This window comes from Ascaphus truei, chromosome 2 (genome assembly GCF_040206685.1).
Source record: "Ascaphus truei isolate aAscTru1 chromosome 2, aAscTru1.hap1, whole genome shotgun sequence".
NCBI lineage: Eukaryota > Metazoa > Chordata > Amphibia > Anura > Ascaphidae > Ascaphus > Ascaphus truei.
Genome location: NC_134484.1, coordinates 134534688 through 134559955, shown reverse-complemented (window position 1 = coordinate 134559955; position 25268 = coordinate 134534688). Strand labels below are relative to the sequence as shown.

General features: G+C 41.5%; 1 protein-coding gene across 2 annotated transcripts; it reads left to right on the top strand.

Moving 5' to 3' along the window:
* THOC1 (THO complex subunit 1) lies at window positions 1-23561 on the top strand. 2 transcript variants are annotated; one of them, XM_075585239.1, is made up of 21 exons: window positions 1-158; window positions 878-951; window positions 1041-1101; window positions 1411-1477; window positions 7434-7552; window positions 7864-7912; window positions 8854-8949; window positions 10307-10386; window positions 12768-12841; window positions 13184-13292; window positions 13827-13958; window positions 14465-14565; window positions 16436-16502; window positions 16616-16666; window positions 16752-16822; window positions 17115-17210; window positions 17426-17491; window positions 19176-19259; window positions 20621-20768; window positions 22288-22366; window positions 23031-23561. In XM_075585239.1, the coding sequence occupies exons 1-21, from the start codon at window positions 51-53 to the stop codon at window positions 23324-23326; spliced, it is 2028 nt and encodes a 675-aa protein (XP_075441354.1). In that variant the 5' UTR covers window positions 1-50; the 3' UTR covers window positions 23327-23561. The 2 variants fall into 2 exon arrangements, with proteins under 2 accessions (XP_075441354.1, XP_075441348.1); XM_075585233.1 differs by having other exon boundaries at window positions 10307-10476.
* The last annotated feature ends 1707 nt before the right edge of the window (window positions 23562-25268 follow it).

The window sequence follows — 25268 nt, the reverse complement described above, 5'->3', positions numbered from 1 at the left end:
AGAGAGCGTCGCGCACAACCCGGATACGCTTCCACTGCAGTGTCATCTCTATGGAAGCGGTGCGCGTGAAATCGTCACATGAGAGCGACGCGGGGAGTCAGAGTAGGAACATGTCTCCGCCGCTGTTCAGTCTCCCGGAGGCGCGCAGCAGATTCACTGTGAGTGGCGACAAAGAAACACTCATACTCCCTCGTACTCACACTCCCCCTCGTACTCACACTCCCCCTCGTACTCACATTCCCCCTCGTACTCACACTCCCCCTCGTACTCACACTCCCCCTCGTACTCACACTCCCCCTCGTACTCACACTCCCCCTCGTACTCACATTCCCCCTCGTACTCACACTCCCCCTCGTACTCTCACACCCCCTCGTACTCACACTCCCCCTCGTACTCACACTCCCTCATCAGAAGCGTATAATGTTTGCCTGGAAAGTGGGATTGAGCCGAGAAGTTCTAAGCAGTCTTGTTTCTTTCTGATTTGTCATTCTTCACACGCAAGACTTGTATATATGCAGTATATTCTGACTTGTATATATGCAGTATATTCTGACTTGTATATATGCAGTATATTCTGACTTGTATAGTTGCAGTATATTCTGATTTATCTGAGCCACGTTTAATTTCACAGAGCTTGAGGATACACCATATATCCCTCGTTTATTTTTGTTCTAATTTTACTCTTATTTTGCTTAAGAATGTTGTACAGAGCCCTTAAGTCTTTTCTATAAGTTGACAGCAGTGTTTGCTTATCCCGATATTTTCAGGATTGGAAACGTTGTAAAGTATGTTTAGTTAGGCTTTTAGTGCTGTCAGGGTTGGAGGTGATGATGGGCAGTTTGGATTTGGGTTACCTGTTTCTATCTGTTCTCCTCAGATCACCACCAGAGAAGCTCTGCCCGGCAAGAACATCAAACTTCTGCTGAATGTATTTACCCAGCTGCCTGGAAGGTATAGCACAAAATAAATAATCAGATCTGACACCATTTATATGGCTACCTGTTTCTTGCTGGGATAAATATTGCTCTCTTGTTTTGCAGTGAGAATGAGAAGAAGTTGACCCTTGACCAAGTATTCAGAGTTGTTTTGGAGGAGGAAATAGTAAGTGAACTATCAAAATGAATACAACTGAGTGTCCGCTGAATGCAGACACCTTTCCCAAAGTTGTGATATGTGCAATGAGAACGCAGTGTATAGTTTGAAAGGCCTGGACCAACTTGTTCAACGTTTATGGTATTCAGGTTGATTTTGTGCCTTTACCATTCTCCTGCAATTTAGGATAAAGGCGAAGTTATGATATTGAGTGCCTGTCTCTTTTTTGCACTTTTTATTCTATAACCCCCAAAACAATTAGATATAATTTGCTATGATTTTTGTTTTTTAGCTAATTAAATTCATTTGTTTCTGCAGATAAACCAGGTGTCCTGTAACAACTGTCTTGGTATTATTTCACTTGCAATACATGGAGTCACAGAAGGTAAGAATTCATTGATGGGGGGGGAAAAAAAACCATTTGTAGTTACGTTGACATCTGTGGATTTATGGAACGCCTAGATCAGATGAATTATAACATTTATTTTCAGGGTGTGTATTATATTAACAATCTTTAAAAATTTAAACAAAAAAATAAAATTTCTAAATCTGCCCTCGGTTGCTCACGTCTAGGAGGACATCAGTTTACTTGTTTTTGTATCTTTTTTAAAAAAAAATTTTTTTTTACTTGCCTAATTTGAAATTGCCTACTACATACTTTAATTTCTTAAAAGAGAACACTTGTCTCTTGCTGTAATTCGTATACTTATCATGATTAGGACTCAACTCAGCCTTGATTTTTGAGTTCCTTTTAATAATTGTACATTAGGATAATATTAACAGTGTTGATCCCAGAAGGATCAAAAAAGGTTCCCTCTATTAGTAGCACTCTATGTTGGAGTTCAATAGGCGGACTACAGTGGTCCAACAGATAATTACTGTGATTAGGTCTATTGACCTATAGGGACTGGGAAGATCAGGAAAAAATTAAGTTTTATTCAAATATTGGTTAAAAAACACATAACATTCATACATTAAAATAACCCCATGATGAAGTGGCTAAACATGCAGTCTATAAAGGTAAGCATTCTTTTCCATAGGTTCAGACTGCTGTCTAAGCGACTATTTTAGATTGATCCAAATATCATACAGGTCAGCAGTATTGTTATAACTATAACGTAATAAGGCTGTATACAGTGAAGATTTATCTCAGAATAGGACCAATCTAATCCATCAATACAGATTCCTTCATATAGTATGTCAAAATTCTTAGATACTGTCCTCCCTGTATCGCATGTATAAGTATACTGGTATATAGCAGTAATATCTCAGTATAGTACCACATATATGTACCAGATATGTGTACTAGATATCTGCTCTTGATGCATCTGTATTGTAACCATAAATATGTCTGTATGTTCCGTGATACAATAAGTCCTTTGGTGGAAAAATAGTTCTCATAATACCATCTCATAAGTTGGGACAACCACCGTTACTAAATGCATATGTATACATGCTACAGGGTGGATTCCCTATGTGGATCTTATCAATCCTCTCACATAAGGAAATCAGAGCACAACCGTCACAAAACAATAATAGATAGGACCACAGCGGGTCAACGGTATTTGTTTTGTGACGGTTGTGCTCTGATTTCCTTATGTGAGAGGATTGATTAAATCCACATAGGGAATCCACCCTGTAGTATGTATACATATGCATTTAGTAACGGTGGTTGTCCCAATTTATGAGATGGTATTATGAGAACTATTTTTCCACCAAAGGACTTATTGTATCACGGAACATACAGACATATTTATGGTTACAATACAGGAGTACTTTATGCATCAAGAGCAGATATCTAGTACACATATGTGGTACTATACTGAGATATTACTGCTATATACCAGTATACTTATACATGCGATACAGGGAGGACAGTACCTAAGAATTTTGACATACTATATGAAGGAATCTGTATTGATGGATTAGATTGGTCCTATTCTGAGATAAATCTTCACTGTATACAGCCTTATTACGTTATAGTTATAACTATACTGCTGACCTGTATGATATTTGGATCAATCTAAAATAGACGCTTAGACAGCAGTCTGAACCTATGAATGGAAAAGAATACTTACCTTTATAGACTGCATGTTTAGCCACTTTATCATGGGGTTATTTTAATGTATGAATGTTATATATGTGTTTAACCAATATTTGAATAAAACTTTATTATTTTTTCCTGATCTTCCCGGTCCCTATAGGTCAATAGACCTAATCACAGTAATTATCTGTTGGACCACTGTAGTCTGCCTATTGAACTCCAACATAGAGTGCTACTAATAGAGGGAACCTTTTTTGATCCTTCTGGGATCAACACTGTTAATATAGTTCTTTTTCCCTCTGAGCACCTGTTTAAATTCATTTTCACTATATTATGTACATATGGGATGAGCGGTCTTATCTCCTTTATATACATTAGGATAATGTAATAGCACACCAATACCATATATCCCGACCTAAATACATACCCAATATGTTTAATGTTATGCCGAAATTACTCATTGAGCCTTGAGAAACACCTGGAAGCTAAACCCATCCAGAATATTTCATTATTTTCTGCTTTGCATTGGGTTCAGATTGGCTGATGCATAATACAGTTCATTGTATGTTTTGCCACCTTACTTGGTGGTTTCCTAGTGACGGGCAATAACATATTTTAATACAGCTTTATAGGTTTAGTTGGAAGTCATTTTATATTTTATGTAATTGTGTGATATCTTTTGGTTGGTGCAGTGTTTTCACTACCTGCTGGTAACATTGTTCTAAAGTAAGTCTGAATTCATAGACTTTTGGCCACGCGTGTAATGTAACAAGTGTTACGTTAATCATTTCAACATGCTGTGAGGCCATCTTCCCTTTGCATGTAAAGTTTCATGTTCCATTTATTTGAACAATAATCTTCCAGAGTGAGGGGAAGACTGCTTCATAGCTTACTAAATGTGGGCTTTAATGGTGTACTTCCAATCAGTTAACTGACCAGATATCATTACAGCGTCAGTAATGGGAACCGTTTCCTAAATATTCTTGGTCCTCTGCGTATTATGTGTGACGTTGGCTTAGAACATCACTATGCAATCACAGTATTGCTGTTTTCAGCAGTATGACGTTTGGATGTTTTGTACTCCTGCCTATGTTCATACAAACACAAAACAGAGCACACCGCTCACTCTATTAATTAATGGTAATATTAAATCATTATTCTCAAAAGTAGGTGCTACCTATGTACTGGGGTTAATAGATTATAACACATAAATGAAAGGCTGACTAAGTCAAACTGTCATTCACAGAAAGTACATTAATGGTGCACACCACACTAATTTTTATTTTATATTTGTAGTGAATACAATATAGTGAAACAAACGTGATTAAGTGAATGATAAATAAAACACAATAAAATCTAACACGTGGTGCTTAGATTTATAATTTATTTTTTTTATAAAAATATTTTACCAGGAAGTAATACATTGAGAGTTACCTCTCGTTTTCAAGTATGTCCTGGGCACAGAGTTAAGACAAATAATACATGTTTACAAATACAGTTACATATTGAGCAGGGTATACATTATATACAAGACATTGCATGCACAGTTAAAGATAATTTGTATTATGGGCGTATGAAACAGTTACAGACCAGATTAAAATGTGTGACAGCCTTAGATTTGAAAGAACTTAGACTGGTGGTGGATGTAAGAGTCTCTGGTAGGTTGTTCCAGTTTTGGGGTGCACAGTAAGAAAAGGAGGAGCGGCCGGATACTTTGTTGAGCCTTGGGACCATGAACAGTCTTTTGGAGTCTGATCTCAGGTGATAGGTGCTGCATGTGGTAGGGGTGAGGAGCTTGTTCAGGTAGCTGGGTAGCTTGCCCATAAAGAATTTTGAAGGCAAGACAGGAAAGGTGAACTTTGTGCCTAGACTCGAGTGATGACCAATCTAGTTCTTTGAGCATTTCGCAGTGATGTGTGTTATAGTTGCATTGGAGAACAAAACGACAAATTGAGTTGTAGAGGGTGTTAAGTTTGCTAAGGTGGGTTTGAGGTGCCGAGCCATATACTATGTCTCCATAGTCAATAATTGGCATTAGCATCTGCTGTGCGATATGTTTTCTGACCAGGAGACTTAGGGAGGATTTGTTCCTGTAAAGTACCCCTAGTTTGGCATAGGTCTTGGTTGTCAGGGTATCAATGTGCATCCCGAATGTTAAGTGGGAGTCAAACCATATGCCCAGGTATTTAAAACTAGTAACAGGAGTTAGGGTGGTGTTAGTGTTGGTTCTGATCTGGAGCTCAGTCGCTGAAAGCTTTAAAAATTTAGTCTTGGTCCCAAACACCATTGTTACAGTCTTGTCCGTGTTTAAAAAAAGTTTGTTTTGGGAAATCCAGTTTTCGAGTCTGAAAAAGTCAGACTGAAGTATGTGTTGAAGGTCAGAGAGGATATGGCTGTGTGCATATAGGATTGTGTCATCTGCATACATGTGTATTGAGGCTTCCTGACAAGCTGTGGGAAGATCATTGATGAACACTGAGAAGAGTAGGGGCCCCAGAACAGAGCCTTGCGGGACGCCACAGGTGATATCCAGGGGGTTAGAGTTAGAGCCAGAGATGGACACATGTTGGGATCTTCTTGATAGGTAGGACTGAAACCAGTTTAAAGCATGCTTCCCTATTCCAGAGCTCTGGAGTTAAAGCAGGATAGCATGATCAACAGTTTCAAAAGCCTTTGCAAAATCTAGGAATATTGCACCAGTGAGTTGTTCCCGTTCCATTCCACACTGGATTTCATTGCAAACTTTTAGCAGGGTAGTTACGGTAGAGTGTTTGGGGCGAAAGCCAGATTGGAATTGGCTAGGGAAATTTGTCTTGTTATAGTAATTGCTTAATTGGGAGTGGACACATTTTTCCATGACTTTGGATAGGATTGGGAGAAGGGAGATTGGCCTGTAGTTTGAGACAGTGTTTTTGTCCCCACTTTTGAAGCTTGGGACAACTCTGGCAGCTTTTCAGGTTTTAGGGATATGGCCTGCAGACAGGATAGCGTTGACTATGGAAGCAATTGGTTTGGCAATGGAATGGAATCTATGGAATCCCTTGTCTAGCTAAACTCAAATATGAGAGAGCTGCTTGGTAAGGGCAGCGCAGTTCCAACATCACTGCCAAGGTTTACTTTGGACTCACTCACTATAGTGACGGTGTTGCTGGTGCACTGTTGTGGCAAAATTACCATGTATTGTGTTTGTCACATTTATTACTGACTTGTAGTAGCATTCAAAGTAGGCATGTGAGGCTCCGAGTGTAATGTCGGCGGCAGTCAGCAGATAGGCGGCACCACATGACGTAAGTAATTTTGCCACAACAGTGCACCAGCAACGCCGTCACATGAGTGAGTGAGTCCAAAATAAACCTTGGCAGTGATGTTGGAACTGCGCTGCCCTTACCAAGCAGCTCTCTCATTTGAGTTTAGTTAGACAAGGGATTCCATAGCACTGTTGTCAAAATGTATTTCTGTGATGTAGCATGCATTGTGAGGGACTCCTATGCACATATATTCGTGTACAGAATATTCAATGATATTGTAACACATGGTCAAATACCAGTGCGCTATTATTTCTGTCATCAGAGTGAGTCCAAAAGTAAATCTTGGCAGTGATGTTGGAACTGCGCTGCCCACAGTAAGCAGCTTTCTCATATTTGAGTTTAGCTAGATAAGGGACCCCACAGCACTGTAATTTACCTGCATTCCTGTGATCAATGTCACTACAACAACTATATATCAGTATGGTTTCTTGGATATCTGACGAATCTGAGAACTTTTGAGAGTCAGTTAACCCATTATGAACTGTATGACTCCATATTGATGTTACTCACTGTATATATGCACGAGATAAGCAATGAAGTGTTAAGTGGCATTGTTGTAATTTAGGGTTTATTACATTCAGTGATTATGCCCTCTGCCAATTGTAACATAGTATCTGGCAATGATTATGCTAGATCGCAATAGACAAACATTGTCTTATTGTCGCTTAATAACACCATTGTTAATGGCGGTTTATTCATGGCAGCAGCCATTATAAAACTAAGCACCACGTGTTAGATTTTATTGTGTTTTATTTATCATTCACTTAATAACGTTTGTTTCACTATATTGTATTCACTAAAAATATTAAATAAAAATTAGTGGGGTGTGCACCATTAATGTACTTTCTGTGAATGACAGTTTGACTTAGTCAGCCTTTCATTTATGCCTATGTTCATATCACAGCTATGTTCAGGCCTTTGCCAGTTGATCCAAGCTACACGTGTATTCTTGCGGTGTGTGTATATATAACATGCTTATTTTGCACAAGGTATCTGCACGGCCACCACACCTTTTGTGCTCCTGGGAGATGTTCTTGACTGTCTTCCTCTGGACCACTGCGATAAAATCTTCACTTTTGTTGAGAAGAATGTGGGAACATGGAAATCTGTAAGTATAGTGGTGTGTGGGCTTTACTTTCATTTGTGTTTTTGTTTGTTTTTTTAAGCTCCATACTTTTCTCTCTTCTTAATCGACTTTCCAGAGCGAAAAATATAACGTTTTTGTACCAGATTGTTGACACTAGAGCAATCTTTTGGGCCATTAAACCAATAGGTCATTGAACTGTTCTACTTTGCGTAGTTTGAGTTATCCTTTTGCTTAAGTTACCTGATTAATTACATTCTACAATGTCTTGTCTCAATTATTTGTAACGTTGCAACAGAATCTGATCACTTACACTAATTTTGTTGTACTTGTAGAATACATTTTATTCCGCTGGGAAAAACTACTTGCTAAGAATGTGTAATGGTAAGTTTCCATCTTCCGTATAAAATGATTGAAGCAATGTTAATGTGTGTGTTCCCGTACTCCCAACTGTTCATAAGTAACGCTGACAAGTCCTTTATAAAACATATTGTGCTGATGTGTGAATATTAGAGATTGGTGACAGGGGAAAATAAAATCATACCCCGGCTGGAATGAATACAGGCTCTCGGTGGAGGTTGCCGTGGCCGTTAATGCTCAGGTTTAGTATTTGGTTAAATCATTGTTCAAAGGAGATTGAAACGGGGAGTGAGGCTCACAAGCACAGTGACCTTTCCGTGCCAGCTGGTGTCTGCGGACTCATCCCAGGCTCCCTCCTATTTATATTCTGGCAGCTTCTCATAGATGGCACACGGGTGAGCTCAGCATCTCCGCATGTCATGAGTTAGGGCAGGGGTGGCCAACTCCAGTCCGTAAGGGCCACCAACAGGTCAGGTTTTTAAGGATATCCCTGCTTCAGCACAGGTGGCTCAATCAGTGGCTCGGTCATTATGACTTAGCCACCTGTGCTGAAGCCGGAATATCCTGAAAATCTGACCTGTTCATTGCCCTTAAGGACTGGAGTTGGCCGCCCCTGAGTTAGGGCATTTAAACAATGGTTTATACACTTCTCGTTTAAGTTTATATATAACAATGCAAAGAGTGCGTTTCGGCGGCACACCTTTAAAGAAAGCTTTTCAGAATATTTATTCATAAAAAAAAGCGCAAACACGTAGCTATTATAGATGGATAATCTAAGTCTTAAACGAGAAATGTATATATATATTGATTGTGTATAAGAAGGGAATGGCTCTCTGTCTCGTCTCTCCACTAAAAGATGGTAAAGGGTTTCCCAGTGCAGCTTTCCCTGTGTGAACTTATCCCGTTCAGTCCATAATGCAAACGTTTATCAAGTTTATAAGCTTCATATTTTATTCTTGTTGCAGATCTTCTTAGAAGACTCTCGAAATCACAAAACACGGTTTTCTGTGGAAGAATTCAGTTGTTTCTTGCACGATTGTTTCCCCTCTCAGAAAAATCTGGTAAGATCGACGGCAAAGCAGCATCCGAATGAGAGAATCTGGTTACCCAGCACAGGGGACCTCCAAGGTGCCACCAACAGGTCAGGTTTTCCGGATATTCCTGCTTCAGCACAAGTGTCTCACATTCGGCCTGCACTACCTGTGCTGAAGCTGGGATGTCCTCAACCTGGCTTGTTGGTGGCCCTTGAGGACAGGAGTTGGCCACCTCTGATCTAGCATAAATCTCATTGTTACTCTGAATATGCGTGTTTCCACCCAGGCCATGGGAAGTAGCTTACAATGTGCGTGTTTCCACCCAGGCCATGGGAAGTCGCTTACAATGTGCGTGTTTCCATCCAGGCCATGGGAAGTCACTTACAATGTGCGTGTTTCCACCCAGGCCATGGTAAGTCGCTTACAATGTGCGTGTTTCCACCCAGGCCATGGGAAGTCACTTACAATGTGCGTGTTTCCATCCAGGCCATGGGAAGTCGCTTACAATGTGCGTGTTTCCATCCAGGCCATGGGAAGTCGCTTACAATGTGCGTGTTTCCACCCAGGCCATGGGAAGTCACTTACAATGTGCGTGTTTCCATCCAGGCCATGGGAAATCGCTTACAATGTGCGTGTTTCCACCCAGGCCATGGGAAGTCGCTTACAATGTGCGTGTTTCCACCCAGGCCATGGGAAGTCACTTACAATGTGCGTGTTTCCATCCAGGCCATGGGAAGTCGCTTACAATGTGCGTGTTTCCACCCAGGCCATGGGAAGTCGCTTACAATGTGCGTGTTTCCACCCAGGCCATGGGAAGTCGCTTACAATGTGCGTGTTTCCATCCAGGCCATGGGAAGTCGCTTACAATGTGCGTGTTTCCACCCAGGCCATGGGAAGTCGCTTACAATGTGCGTGTTTCCACCCAGGCCATGGGAAGTCGCTTACAATGTGCGTGTTTCCACCCAGGCCATGGGAAGTCACTTACAATGTGCGTGTTTCCATCCAGGCCATGGGAAGTCGCTTACAATGTGCGTGTTTCCACCCAGGCCATGGGAAGTCGCTTACAATGTGCGTGTTTCCACCCAGGCCATGGGAAGTCGCTTACAATGTGCGTGTTTCCACCCAGGCCATGGGAAATCGCTTACAATGTGCGTGTTTCCACCCAGGCCATGGGAAGTCGCTTACAATGTGCGTGTTTCCACCCAGGCCATGGGAAGTCGCTTACAATGTGCGTGTTTCCACCCAGGCCACGGGAAGTCGCTTACAATGTGCGTGTTTCCACCCAGGCCACGGGAAGTCGCTTACAATGTGCGTGTTTCCACCCAGGCCATGGGAAGTCACTTACAATGTGCGTGCTTTTTGTTCCTCCCTCTTTCTGTGACAGGCTTGAATTTGCAGAGCCAGTTTAATCTGGAAAATGTCACTGTGTTTAACAGCAATGAGCAGGAGAGCACATTGGGACAGGTGAGTCCACCCGAGTCAACATGTGCAGCTAGAAAGGAATCCAATGTGCAGCCACACTTGGCTACATGTATTCGTTCCAATGCTGAGAAGGTAACGCATTTTATTTCTCTAAGATCTCTTCTTGCCCTTTCAAATGCTATTGTTTTTTATTTTTCAAATTCAATGCCCCATCCATGAGACACAGGGAGACACACACACACACAGGGAGACACACACACACACAGGGAGACACACACACACAGGGAGACACACACACACACACAGGGAGACACACACACACACACAGGGAGACAGACACACACACACACACAGGGAGACACACACACACACACACAGGGAGACACACACACACACACACACAGGGAGACACACACACACACACACAGGGAGACACACACACACACACACAGGGAGACACACACACACACACACAGGGAGACACACACACACACACACAGGGAGACACACACACACACACAGGGAGACACACACACACACACACAGGGAGACACACACACACACACACAGAGACACACACACACACACACAGGGACACACACACACACAGGGAGACACACACACACACACAGGGAGACACACACACACACACACAGGGAGACACACACACACACACACAGGGAGACACACACACACACACACACAGGGAGACACACACACACAGGGAGACACACACACACACAGGGAGACACACACACACACACACAGGGAGAGACACACACACACACAGGGAGACACACACACACACAGGGAGACACACACGGAGACACACACACACGGAGACACACACACACAGGGAGACACACACACACACACACACACACAGGGAGACACACACACACACACGGACACACGGAGACACACACACACACACACAGGGAGACACACACACACACAGGGAGACACACACACACACAGGGAGACACACACACACACACACAGGGAGACACACACACACACACAGGGAGACACACACACACACACACAGGGAGACACACACACACACAGGGAGACACACACACACACACACACAGGGAGACACACACACACACACACAGGGAGACACACACACACACACACACGGAGACACACACACACACACACAGGGAGACACACACACACACACACAGGGAGACACACACACACACACAGGGAGACACACACACACACACACAGGGAGACACACACACACACACACATACAGGGAGACACACACACACACACACACACAGGGAGACACACACACACACAGGGAGACACACACACACACACACAGAGACACACACACACACAGGGAGACACACACACACACACACAGGGAGACACACACACACACACACATACAGGGAGACACACACACACACACACACACAGGGAGACACACACACACACACACAGGGAGACACACACACACACACACAGGGAGACACACACACACACACACAGAGACACACACACACACAGGGAGACACACACACACACAGGGAGAGACACACACACACACAGGGAGACACACACACACACAGGGAGACACACACACACACAGGGAGACACACACACACACACGGAGACACACACACACACGGAGACACACACACACAGGGAGACACACACACACAGGGAGACACACAGACTTTTTTTGAATATGTAAGTGTCCTGGAAGTTAACACAGAGTTCCCATCAGAGCCCAGTGTAGTCTAAGGTCATTTGATGCCGAAGACCATGTAAGGAGGGGGGCACAGACAGGTTTGCGCACCCCTGGTCTAAGGGCTACCGTGGTAACCTCAGAAGCCGGAATCGTGATTTTTGACACAACCTGTTTTATTTTAAAGAGGAAATTATTTTCTTTAGTGAGATTCTACAACTAATCCTAAATCTAATTACAAAGGATTCATGCAGTTGCATCTTTTGATCAAAACGGGGTCGAGCCTGCTAACCCCTTCAAGGTAAACTCCATTTTGACAGATACCTACACTAAATGGATAGTTTACCTTAATGGACTTTCACTAATGAAGTGCATGCTAATTTGGGAGCGCCGGGTTTTTGTATTTGTTTTCCATAAATATAATGTAAATGTTATCTTTTTCTAGCAGCACTCCATAAAGTTATTGAATTAAAGTGTTACTGATACATTCCCCCATAGGTGTAGGTCTGAGCTCACCTAATTCTGTTTTGTTAAATATACACACGCACGTCCTGGAAAATGTCACTAACATTCGCTAGTTAAGGTTAAAAAAACAAAAACGTGTGTGTGTGTGTGTGTGTGTGTGTGTGTGTGTGTGTGTGTGTGTGTGTGTGTGTGTACATATATATCAGCTGCCTTGTTTGTACAATGAATCTGAACTTTTAACCTTGTTTTGCAGCAAGTGGAGGATAAAGATGATGGGATGGAGATTGAGGAGGGAGAAATGGGAGACGACGATGCTCCTACCAGTTTGTGAGTACTAGATGAGAAATATATCATATATAGCTTAGAAGTTGTTTTTTGGGGGGCGTGGGGGAGGGGTTGCATCTAAGAGTAGCTAAATCCTTTATCGAGATCCTTTATCGGAGAAGAATTGTTCACACAAATTATATTTTGAATGTGAGCTACCTATACAAACCTGAGGGGAAGATAATGGGCATGATAACAGCCAAATAGTACATTTTGATGTACTGCTCAATAAAGCCCATTGTGTGTAATCGTGTCTAGTGTTTTAGTGTTTTGTTTTGTTTTTTTTTTAATTTGTGCGTCTGTTTCAAGCCCAAATATTCTCAGCATCACTAAAATCTCTGTCAGCTCAATCCCCATAGATTACAACCTGTATAGGAAATTCTGGTCTATCCAGGACTTCTTCCGGAATCCTCTGCAGTGCTACGACAAGAGCTCCTGGAAAACATTTCTCAAGGTCCGTGCTCAACAGCGTCCTTTTTACCATCACAGTTGGCACAACTGATTGCTTTATTATCCTAGTGCTAGACGCTTACAACCTGTGCTGAAATTACTCTATCGTTTCTGCCGATGTTCTGATCACTTTATGATTTCCTTTTTTTTTTTTTTTTACCTTGAATGCCCATAACTTGTTCACGATTTTAAATGGGTCCTGAATCTTTAGCCATGGAGATTTAAGAAAATCCAATTTTATTCTGAAATTTTCACCTCTCTCCTCCGTTCATACTTTGCATGTGCACAAATACAGCAGCCTGGGACACTGACGCTAAAGTCTCCATTCATTTCATGTTGCGCATTGTCTCTAGCAGGGCTTGCACCTGATAAACTTGCATAGAACATGCTATGTTGGTTTAACTTCTGTGGGGCTTCATCTTAAAAAGAAGCTATAGCAGCATCTGCTGTCATTGCAAAATGCCACACGTGTCTCTGATATTAGTTTAAGGGGAGCATGTCATATCCGATCATCTCATGACTTTTCCTTCTCTTGCAGTATTCAGATGAAGTTCTCACTGTATTTAAAAGCTACAAACTGGATGATACTCAGGCATCCAGGAAAAAATTAGAAGAGTTGAAAGCAGGAGGGGAGCATGTATACTTTGCCAAGTTCTTGACCAGTGAGAAGGTAATGTGTCTTATGGTCCACTGACTATATATTTATTTTATTTATTTATTGGGTTCCTTTTGCAGCCAGATCTGTCACCTCTGAGACAAACTCGCCCTCTGCTAGTGGGACATGCAATGTATTGCTGTACCTTACACTGCACGATATTGCAGACACACTCACTCGTCTAATTATTGGACTGGTTAGGCTACCTATGTAAAATACGTGTTTCATGCCTTGTACACAATCCTTTTTAACATATAAGCATATTTTTATAATACTGTAAACACAACTATCTATCGTCTAAATTTAGCATAGGTTGAACTTGATAGACATGTCCTTTTTTTTTTTTTTTTTTTCTTCCAACGTCCTCTACTATGTAATTATATGTAACATGCTTCTACTTTATATATTATGAGATAAGGAACGGTGACCCTGATACTGGTAGTGTCTTAAGTTACCTGTATTACCATGTAAAAAATTGTTTATAATTGGTAAGTCACTGATTTTTATTTTGTATTTCCTAGTTAATGGATCTGCAGCTGAGTGACAGCAACTTTCGTCGACACATCTTGTTACAGTATCTTATACAATTTCAGTATCTGAAGGGACAAGTGAAATTTAAAAGGTAACTGATATTCAGTGGCACTTTAAACCACGTCCTGTTCTTATGTGGACTTGACACATCCAAATCTTGCATAAGACTTTGCTTAGCAGCATTAGGCTGAGTCCGGAGCGCTGACGCTTGTCAGTGAGCCCCTGCAGCCGCAATGAGAGCGGCTTTAGCAGGGGCACGAGTGCGGAGGCCGTAGGTCTTATACAATTTTTAGTTTTTCGCGCTCACAGGAGCGCAGGGCCGGTCACGTGAGCTGTTCGCCCAATGAGGGCGAACCAGCTCCGTGACGTCACTGGCCTGCCCCCGACACGCCCCCGGACGGCGCGCGAACTAAGGCCAGGGAAAGCACCCGCTTTCCCTCAGCCTCAGCGCGCCTCGCACGGCTGCAGTCTTTATGGACTCGGGCTTATTGTACGTACATGCTGCAGAATTTCTAGGTAGCCGGAAATAATCACCGTGACGCCCACATCTGCAGCATCAAAATCACCTTCTGTTATTGCCACCCATGTTAGGCTGCGTCCATAGAGGGTGAAGCCGCACTGAGCCGCGCTGACGCTGAGGCTCGCCTGTTCAAGCATGAGTGATTTCATGCCATGCAGGCGAGCCAGCGTGCGCGATTGGGAGGCGGGGCAGTGACGTCGCTGGGCCAATAGCCCGCGACACGTCAACGTCACGGCGCCGTGACGTTGACACTTCTGTGTTGTGATTGGATGTTTTCAGCCGACAGCGCGCTGAAAAACAGCTTTGCCTGTCGGCTGAAAAATCCAACGTTTAAGCACGCCTGCGGACGCTCGCGTGAGCCCCCTCTCAAGACATCCTCATTGAGGATGCCGGAGCTCGGCGCGGAGCGTCCGCACGGCTCAGCGCTGCCTGTCCTTCCATGGACACAGCCTTAGATTTTAAATGAATTGTTGCCTTTTGTTGCCTTCTGCTCTCTGGGCTGCTGAGTTAGTGAACTGAATGAAGCGTCGGTTACTTTGTTGGATCCTGCTACATTTTGCTTGTAATGTAATATTTAAGTGGTTCATGAGAGCAAAATATTATAGTTGTATTTTAAAATATTTTTTTCCCTTGATCCATTTTCTGCAAACTATCTTAAAGCAGCAGTTCAAGCAATATCCTACATGTGGTTTTTTTAATTTATTTAATTTTTTTAAATAAATCAGTTCTGTACTATGAGAAAATACTTGTAGCATTTAAAAAAAAAAAATGTTTTAACGATATTTTTAATGTTTCTAATGTAAGAAGCATTTCCAAAGTGACAGCCCCTTCCCCTTCTGATAGGCTCTAGCTCTTGAGTCCCGCCCTCTCTAGCAGTGCACCTATCGTATCTAGTAACTGCCCAGTCAGTCATATTCCAGGACTTCATTGCCAAATGCTGTGCAAGAACTGAATTAAATAACCCAGAGCAAGCGATCGATTACAGGAGAACAGATTGATCTGCAGCTTAGCTAATCACTTGTCAGTGTGCAGATTGCAATGATGCACATATTGAATGGGGAAAAAAATAAAAATAAAAAAAAGACTGCAGCTTTAACTCCTTTACAGAGCGAAGCATTGCTGGTCTCTCTTGTATTGAAGGGATTCATCTCGCCTAGTATCTGACGTATTAGCTATGTTTTCCCCAGTAATACTAGTGCAGGTAGCGGAGCTTCTCATTGCCTCAGTGCCGTTATCTTATGCATTGTTTAGTTCTGCCATCATGCTTTTGTGATGGAGAAATAGTACCTTTTTGCAATTCCTTTTGGAAGTCCAGCGGTTTAAAGTCTTGCATAAGTAATGACCACATAGCGTCTTCAATAAGTAGGATTGGATAAGCACATAATCTTGGCACAATTGGAGTGCTTTGTGTTTATTCTAAAAATGTCTTTTTATATTTTAGTTCTAATAATGTCCTACTAGATGAGCAGTCTCTCTGGATTGAGGATACCACAAAACTTGTCCATCAGGTATGTGCATGCATGAAATAATATCATTTTGTATATAAATGTCTGAGCTCGAATATGAAGCGATTTTGTTCTTGTCTGAGGCTTTAATATCACACCTTTCTATCTTTATGCAGTTGCTTTCTGAAACACCCCCCATTGGAGACAAGTTTTCAAAGATGGTAGAGGTAAGATTCTCCTCCGTTAAGGGGTTTGGTGGCTACGAGACAAAGTATTATAATTGAACTCACCTTTATTAAAACTGATTTTCAGCACATACTTAATACAGAAGAGAATTGGAATTCATGGAAAAATGAAGGCTGTCCAAGTTTTGTGAAAGAAAGGTAAGAAAAGTTTAAAGGACACTTGTTAGTCACTGGTGCCCATCAATACATTGTCAAGAGATTACAGCTTAGGTTTTTCTTGTGTAACACAACTAGTCAGCAATATGCACTAACCTCGTGTTGCTTTTAGGATTTTAGATGAAGGTATAGTGCTTGGTTGGTAATAAGACTAGGATTCATTCACTACCAAGAAAACGTCCAAGTATTGCTCAAATGTAACTGTTTGTCATGAATAAATATATACAGGTTGTAAACATGCAAATAAATGATATATTTCTGTGTTTCCACATAGACCAGCAGACTCTAAACCAGCAAAAGCGACAAGAAAACGACCAGCGCCTGAGGATTTTCTAGGGAAAGGTCCAAACAAAAGGATCCTAATGGGAAAGTGTGTTTGTTTTTGTTTTTTCTGCTTTCATGTGCCATAGGGACTCTGTATTTGAAGCCCTTTCCTGCCAGGTTTAGCTGCAGTTTAGTTATGCGTGCTGGCATGGTGCACTGGCTGTATTTCTAATGCTTGTACAAACAGTATGGGATTAGTCGTTTAAGTGCTTGGATGGATGGATAGTTTGACACCTACTAAAACTTTAACTGGTTTTTCAGTGATGAGTTAACTCGACTTTGGAATCTCTGTCCTGACAACATGGAAGCTTGCAAGGCGGAGAGCAGGTGAGCAGAGAGGTGCCACTGACAGGCAGGAGTCACGTGTTTGCTACCTGTATTACTCTGGTTACTAGTGTCACAATGCATTACTAGGTTTTACTCCATTTATCGGATTTCATGTCACTATGACTTTATACCACAAGCTCTTCTGTTTTTTATTTTTTTGTCATTCTAATGCTGACTAATGGAACAATCCAAGTGGCTTTTATTTTTTTTATATCAATCTCTGGAGCGGAACCCCATTAATTTCAGCTACAGGGATCCCCTGCTTCCTGAGATACAGACCGCCGACGCAGGGGTGTTTGGTGGAGTTTAAAGCACCAAGTCGCGCGGGCCAATAAGAAGCCGCATCGGATGACATCACGGCTTCTTATTGGCCTGCAGGGCGCGGGAGCTTCAAACAGCCACCATTACGTGACCCTCATAGCCGAGCCAAAGCAGCTAGCAGCAGCACCCCTATGGAGGTTAGTATCTCCGGAAGCAGGGGGTACCTGGAGCAGAAATTAACAGGGTTCAGCTCAGGATTGAAGCCGGGGGTCTCCGCTGTAAAAAAGTACAAGAAAAGGAAAAAGACTGCTTGGGTTGCCGCTTTAAAAGCAGCAGTCTTCCCCATTTGTATCCCGAATTTTTGTTTTTTGATAGTAATTGGGATTGCTACGGACCTTAACCAGAATATTGTTGGCTCCGGGGACCCCCGGTTTCTGTGATTGACTATTTTAGTTGCCGTTATTCAAAGACGTCTGCTTGAGGTGTCCAATTAGAAGCCGTAATGTAAACCTCACTCTCTCGGGTGACGTTATGGCTTCCCATTGGTATAAAACAAATCTATTTAGATTCCCCGATTTGAAAATACCACCAACAAAAAAGCTGTCCAAGGAAACAGTGGGGTCCTCTAAACTCAGTGTGGTTAAGCTCCAGAGGGCCCCCCCCCTCCCCACTCCCCGTTTCCAATTCTGAAAAACATGAACTGATTGGGACATTGCTGCTTTAAGATTTGCTAGCATTATTGAAAACCCACTCAATGCTAGCAGACTAACAATATCTTTGTGAAAACCATGTGTAATGCTTTGCCAATTCATGGCGATAAAATAACAGTCTAGGATGTTTTGACCGTGGCCATTTGACTGCAACCAAATTGGCGCTCCGCTGTCGGGACTACTCACCGCAGGTCACCCCGCCGCCATCTGCCATCTTTAAATGTCCTCTGATCACCTGAACCACAGAGCACCTCGCGCGGCCCTCGCTCTGAATGCATTTGTGAGCGCGGGAAAATGTGTCTTGGAGGTGCACGGGCGCACTCGCAAATGCAGTTGGAGCGGCGGTCCCGCGAGGTGCCCTGCGGCTGGGGAGATCCGAGGACATTGGGAAGGCGACCAGCGGTGTGGAGCGCCGGCGGCGATTTGATCACGGCCAAATGTCCCATTCCAATTAAAATGATAAAAAACAAAGTGCTAAATTATTTGAAGTATTTTTATCTTCAATGTTGGGGACTGATTGCACCCTTCCTACTGACGACAGATTTGTAGTAGATAATAAATGCAACTGCATGTTCAGTTTTCTGTAACCATAGAAAAATCCACTGCAATAGTGCCATTAATTTAATGACAAATCGCATACATTTTACAATAAACTCGTCAAGATGGTTTTAAAATAGCATTACAAGCACCTGTATAATTCCTTTTTATTTCAGGGAGTTTATGCCTACGTTGGAGCAGTTCTTTGAAGAAGCTATTGAACAAGCTGATCCTGAAAACATGGTTGAAAGTGAATACAAGTAAGTTGTATTTGATTTGCCATTTGGTACAAAGTATTGTACACACTGGCCTCAGACGAAATAATAATGAAACCAAGATGTTCAACTTGGTTATGTGCATCAATGTTTTCCTTATTTTTCGAGTATTTTTATTTATTTTTTCCTAAAAAATTTTTTTATTGAAAGCGTGTTGAAATGCCGGTAACTAGGTTAGGCCCAAGCCTGGCAAAAAAAAAAAGTGTTTCAGCAGTAAATGTATTAATCTGCTTTTACACGTACAAGTTTATGTGGTTGGAGGATTTATTTCAAGCATTTGTTTAAAGGTAGCGAGCATGAAACCTCTTTTCAGTTGTTGTGCATGAAAGAGCATGACTAATTGTGCTGACTTGGACAGTCTAGGAGCCCTTGCGAGGCAAATTATACATGCAAACTAGTTTAGCAGTGCTCCACACTTAAATTGGTCCATTAATACTAAAGGTAATCATTTTAAATCTGAGGACGTCCCGGTGGATAAGAGAAAATATAGCAGCTAGTGTTTGAATTTTTGTGTTGTACCTGTATCCTCTTTTACTAGAGGGGGTGCTGTCAATTCTTATTATTTTTTTAAAGAGATATAGATAGAATAGATCTCTATATATGGATACATTATAGATAGAATAGATATATCTATTCTATCTATAATGTATCCATACAGTATATAGATATCTACCTAGTTGGCATGAAATCTTAAGTCAATTAATTGTGATCTGTTTAATGGGTTAAATCTGTGATTAACACAATTCACAAAGACTAAAATCATAAAATGTTTTTCTGCACAGCAGGGACTCTGGATGTTCGTGGTAATAATCCTTTTTCTGCCCATAGTGAAATTGTCCAGGGAAAGGAGATCTGGCAGGAGATCTCCCCCACGCTACATGTTACAATATCAACCAAACACACAAACCCAGCAAGCTCAAACGCCCACACCCTCCTAATATTGACTATATGTAATGCCACATAGAGTGCAACTGGGCTGTGGCACATGAATATAGGAAAACACAGGGGGTGCCCAGTGCTACATCCAAATGACAAAACATACAGGGTAATAATTACAAGAAATGATGCTTCAATACTAATAACATTGCTAATGCTAATCATAAATTTTTTTATTATTAGCATTAGCAATGTTATTAGTATTGAAGCATCATTTCTTGTAATTATTACCATGTATGTTTTGTCATTTGGATGTAGCACTGGGCACCCCCTGTGTTTTCCTATATACAATATCAACCAGCATTTCCAGAATAAAGTCGCAGATTTTATTACAAAACGTGTCAATCCCTCTTGGAACTTCCCCTTTTTTGTTACAATACGGAAAGATAATACTCCTTTTACTTTTACAGAGCGGTGAAGAACTCCAATTACGGCTGGAGAGCACTTCGGTTGCTGGCACGCAGGAGTCCTCACTTCTTCCAACCCACCAACCAGCAGTTTAAGAGTTTACCGGAATACCTCGAGAACATGGTCATCAAACTGGCCAAGGAGTTACCTGTAAGTCGGGCGGCTTTCTTGCAGTATGTGACCAATCATGATGTCCCTCTAGAGCTAAATATGCACCAGAATGACCAAATATAGACATCACAAGGAACCCCGCTGAAGATTACACAAGGGTGTCAAAATATTGTTTGTCAACATACCCCCATTAAAACTAATGTAATTAAGTTGCATTAATAAACTATATTTACTTTTTGAAGTGCTGTTTGTTTATTTAGGGATCTGTTTAGAGCGCTCTTCAAATCTGTGCAGCTTTAATACAAAACTTTTCTTGCTGTTCGTGTTGGTCCCTGCTGGAAAAAAAAATGCATTTGTTTGCTTATTCCATTTAATTTTAAGGACGTCACTTAGCCCTTAGACCCAGAAACATGTAACACATTGTGGACACCTCTAGCAATGAACAGGTTTAGATAAGGTAAATGATTTCCTTTTACTTGCATTCACACCAGGGCTTTTTACCAGTTATTCATAGCATTGTGGACATAAGAACATTGGAATTAATGTTACTAGTTAAATACAGTCTGTCCTTACTAGAGAAGACCAAGGACATATTTATCAAAACTAAAATGAGCTTTATCAATGTTTTTATTCCATGCAATGATATATATGCAAACTTGCATGTATTAACACTAGAGTAGGATATTGAACTCCACATGTATTTAATTGGGGACTTGCATATTAAAGCAGCAGTCCAAGCTGCCGTTTAAAAAAATATATATATACACATACCCCGCATTAACGTACACAATGGGACCGGAGCATGTATGTAAAGCGAAAATGTACTTAAAGTGAAGCACTCCCTTTTTCCCACTTATCGATGCATGTACTGTACTGCAATCGTCATATATGTGCATAACTGGTGTAAATAACACATGTGTAACGGGCTCTATAGTCTCCCCGCTTGCGCACAGCTTCGGTACAGGTAGGGAGCCGCTATTGCTGTTCAGGACGTGCTGAAAGGCGCATGTGTGAGCTGCCGTTTTCCTATTAGGCCGATATGTCCTTATTCGCGAGTGTACTTAAAGTGAGTGTCCTTAAACCGGGGTATGCCTGTATATATTTCCCTTTTTAATATGTGCATCTATACAATTCACACAAGTAATTAGCCAATCAATCCGTTCTCCTGTGATCGATCGGTGAAGATTCGGCTCGGGGGTTCACTAAATGACTGCAGCAGAAGAGGACCAAAGATGCAAAGTTCTGTTGGGGGAAGATCATGTGACCAGGCAGTAACTAGATACAATTGGTGCACTGCTAGAGAGGGCATGACTCAAAAAGGGCTGTCAGAGCCTGTTTCAGAAAAGGAGGGGATGTGACTTTGTAAATGGGTACTATAGAAACAAAAAATGATTGTTACATTAGAATACATTAAAAATGTAATTTGGAGTTGTTTAAAAAAAATTCTACACGTATTTTCTCAGTACAGAACTGATTTATTAAAATAAAGTGTATGATATTGCTTGGTCTGCAGCTTTAACTCTGATTTTGATCTTTCTGACATTTGTTTTAATTTAAGCCACCATCTGAAGAGATAAAAACAGGAGAAGATGAGGATGATGAAGATAACGAATCTTTGTTAAAGGAAAACAATGAAAGTAAGGATTCTTGCACTTTTTTTTTTTCTTGTTTTGAAATATTTCTACTGAAAGATCTGACCCACATAGCATTTCTGTATGCTTTTCATTAACTCCCAAATCATTGGTGACATATGCAAGGTGGGAAACAGTCTCCAGCATCATTCCTTCTTTTTTTTTTTTTTTGTGTGTGTCCCCCTTTGGGTATACTGTATGTATAATTAGTAATTGTATATTGAGTTAGTAGTAATGAAACAGGGAGCTTTACTTACTACAATTGTTTCTGTACATAATTGAACCTGTAAAATCATAGGGGGAAAAGTCATTGCATTGTTATAGGCCCCCTGGCAGTAAAACGGGGTAATAGGCCAATACCAACGTCATGATAAATTGTGAAGTTAGTTTCTGCTTCTGTGTAGAAAAATAAAAAAAAAAGTTAAATGTAGTAAAGGTTTTGGCGGACTATCCACTTTATCAAGCAATGGGGATCAATGCAACAAGTAGTATCTTATATGCTGTGGCTTGCTCCAAGTCCATATACATTATACAAGTTCAGAAACCTGTTCTCATACTGTTTATTTATTTTTATTTTTTACAGTATGTGATTGAACTTTAGTGAAAATCCCTCTCCTTCTCTTTTTGACAACTCATTATTTCAGAATATTACATTTAACTATTCTTCCAGGTCCAGATGTACAGCAACAGAAGTTACTCACTGGTGAGCAAATGGAGTCATTTGCAGTCAAGCTGGGAGAGCAGTGGAAGACGTTGGCCCCTTACTTAGAAATGAAGGACTTGGACATTAAAGAGATTGAATCGGACAGCGAGGACGTCAAGATGAGGGCCAAGCTGCTGCTTGTTGCATGGCAAGACCGGGAGGGGGTTCACGCAACTCCAGAGAACTTGATAGCGGCGTTGAATAACGCGCAGTTAAATGAACTGGCAGAAAACCTGACCAGCGACACTGAAAATGGTACTTAGCTTGTACTTCCAGGTGTCGGATATATAAAAATAAAAAAATAAAAAATAAACTTCTTTTTTTTTTTTTTAAATATAGTGGTTTTAGATACCATTGCCAGAGTATAAGTTATCTACATTAGAATGTAGCTTAGTCACTTCTGGCAGTGAAATGGGTTATTGTTGTAGGATATCTTGTGACTTGTGTTGGTTACAGGTAGCGATTGTGTAATAAAGTACCTTTTTGACTGTATTATAATGCAAGTGTGTGTTGATGTTCTGGGAGATGAGGTACTATTAGCCTTTCTTTGTGACATGTGGATTTTCCGTGGTTCCCCACTGGAAGGTTGAACAAGAATAGCGCCTTCCAAAAACATTACTTCTGTCTGATCAAAACCAATTTGCTACCTTTTTAAAAACAACTTCTTCATATCAGCATTTCGTTACTTAATCTTTCTCAATATAAATTAGCTGTCCCCAGTATGATAGGCTTTGAGGAACTCGTGTCCTTTCTTGTATAAATTCTGAAGACCACAATGAACAAAAGTCTGTTACCTACTGTCATTGCGTTACACAAAATATTTTTTGAGCTCAAGTATCAGTGTCATGTTTGCTACTTTTAAAGTACTTTTAACTTTGGTTGGTAATAAAATGTTGGCTTTTAAAACCTCCAACCTTTGGAGAGCGCTCTGCTGCCCTCGTGCTTCTTCAGTAGTTAACAAGTGACAGAAGCCCAATGCCACATCCAATGACAAAAATAAACCGTAAAATACTTACATATTCTCTTGAAAAAGGGTCATTTAGTTTAACCCTTTGGCCAAAGCATTGTTAGCCACAAGGCAGACCCTGTCCACAGGTCCTAACACTACCAGATAAAATACCAATATACCTCTATTAGGATTACAATTCTCATTTACCTCTATTAGGAGGGAGAAAGACCAACATTGGATCAATATCCAGTAAAATGAAAGGAACTGCTGACTTGAAGTGGGGAGGGGTGGGCTTAACCTGGGATGGAGGGGCCACTAACTTAATTTCAGCTGTGGGTTAGTGGCCCCTCCTCCCCAGGTATATATTGTTGGGGCTCAGGTCCCAAAAAGAGCTTGCTGGGGTTCTGTGTGTTTGTTCTACAGTAGTTAGCAGTTTTCATTTACATTCATTTAAACATCCCTAAAGCATCTACAAAAATTAGATTAGCTAATTAAAGCTGCATTACTCATTTAAAACGCCCAAATGGACAGGTTGTCAAAGCCATAACAAAGCCCTACAGCAAGAGAAGCTTAATCTTACAGCAGTGATTTAGGACAAGTACGAGGGAGGGAAACATTTTAGTCTTTGTCCTGCTTTGCAGAATTTCTTAAGAATGAGCTTTAGCGCAATCATTATGCAGTGCAATACTCTGAACTTTTTACATCTTTGCCCACAAAGTGTGTGTGTAATAATTATCTTAAGCATTCAGACATGACAAGGAAGGTAAAACCCTGATTTGCATCATTTTTAAAAGTTGGCGTCATAATTTAAAGGCCCCTTGCTGGCTGAGATACCGCAAAAGCTGCTCACGGTGGCATTCTGGGCAAGCCATACAATAGCTTTAAATATCTCCCTGCACAGGAGCCAATGCTAATGGCCTGCAGGGCACAGGAGCTTTAAGAACCATGGTGTACTGGTTGCACCTATGCAGGGGGTCCCCAGAGCTGACATTAACATGAAAAATTAAACACAATAGCGCACCAAGGGTCAAGATTTAATAAAACAATGTAGTAAAATAACAAATAAAAACTTACATATAAGTCCAGTAGAGCAGTGCAGGGGCAACAGTCCAGGTGGAATCCTAGGCGCAGGGGGTAGGTGCTGAGGCTTACGGATCAGTCCTGCGTGCTGGGGCTGGCTTGCTCGGCACCACGTTGTTGTCACTTCCGGGTTGCGGCTTCTTGCAGGACCCGTGTTTGGTAGCCCACCACGATCG